Source organism: Oratosquilla oratoria, chromosome 9 (genome assembly GCF_046742065.1).
Source record: "Oratosquilla oratoria isolate Oo_2021 chromosome 9, ASM4674206v1, whole genome shotgun sequence".
In the NCBI taxonomy this organism is placed as follows: Eukaryota; Metazoa; Arthropoda; class Malacostraca; order Stomatopoda; family Squillidae; genus Oratosquilla; species Oratosquilla oratoria.
Window position 1 is genome coordinate 56,950,961 of NC_134785.1, and position 947 is coordinate 56,951,907.

General features: G+C 37.0%; 1 protein-coding gene across 1 annotated transcript in view; it reads left to right on the plus strand.

Annotated features, from left to right (window-relative positions):
- Positions 1-855: 855 nt before the first annotated feature.
- LOC143028076 (uncharacterized) overlaps positions 856-947 on the plus strand; it is a 22,021-nt gene continuing 21,929 nt past the window's right edge. Inside the window, exon 1 of the mRNA XM_076189715.1 lies at positions 856-946. Within this exon, the coding sequence (XP_076045830.1) occupies positions 856-946 (91 nt within the window). The remainder of the gene's footprint in view (position 947) is intronic.

Sequence of the window (947 nt, forward strand, 5' to 3'; positions counted from 1 at the left end):
AAACAATGGTCTCAAACTGTCAGTAAATATATTTAATTTGGGAGTGGGTAGAAACAACCTCGCCAACCGTGTAGTTAATGACTGGAATAAACTTCCTGCAGAGGCAGTGCAATGTAGTTCAGTTCGAAGCTTTAAGATTTGTTTAAACACCTAAGCAAGATGCTGTAATGACTGCCACTTATTTTATACTACGAGTATTTGTTTATTTGTTGTTATTATTTGTCTGTTTATTATCATTTGTTTGATTTTCATTTATCGTTAGTTATCTGTCAATTTATTATTATTTACTATTTACCTGTTTGTTTATTATCTAACTATACCTATGCATTTATCTATTTTATTTATTTTTATCTACATTAGTACGATTTTTATTTATATTCTTATTTAATTATTATTATAATTATTTTCGTATCCAACCTAGTTATGGACCAAAAGGTCTCCTGTCGGCATGCTCCGCCTTTGCAATCCTTTGTAATAGTCTTCCGGCAGATCTAATAAAAATCGGATTTTCCCACCTTGTGTAGAAGGCGTTGCAAGCACAAGAAAAAAAAATGTCATTTCGTAGGGAAAGCGAAACATTTACTTTACCACGCTATGCCATAGTGACCCCACAAGATAGCGACAAATATACGGACTCCCTTTCGCCTCCCCTCCTCTTTGCCCCCTCTCCCTTTCCCCAACTCCCTCCCAGGCCTGTCCTTCTCTCTCCCTCTCTCTAAGAAAATAATATTGATAATATCATATATCCTTTTTTCGGATATCCCTAAGATATACAACTAAGACATATTTTCTCGGAATTGTTGGGGAGAGCAGAGGGAGAGGGGAGGACAGAGGAAGAGGGGGCAGAAGCGGGTGATGGAAGGTCGTTCTCAAGTTGGGGAGAGGATTAAAGGAAGTAGAGGAGAAATAAAGCTGGAGAAAAACATTTTGAAAGATGAGATGATTAG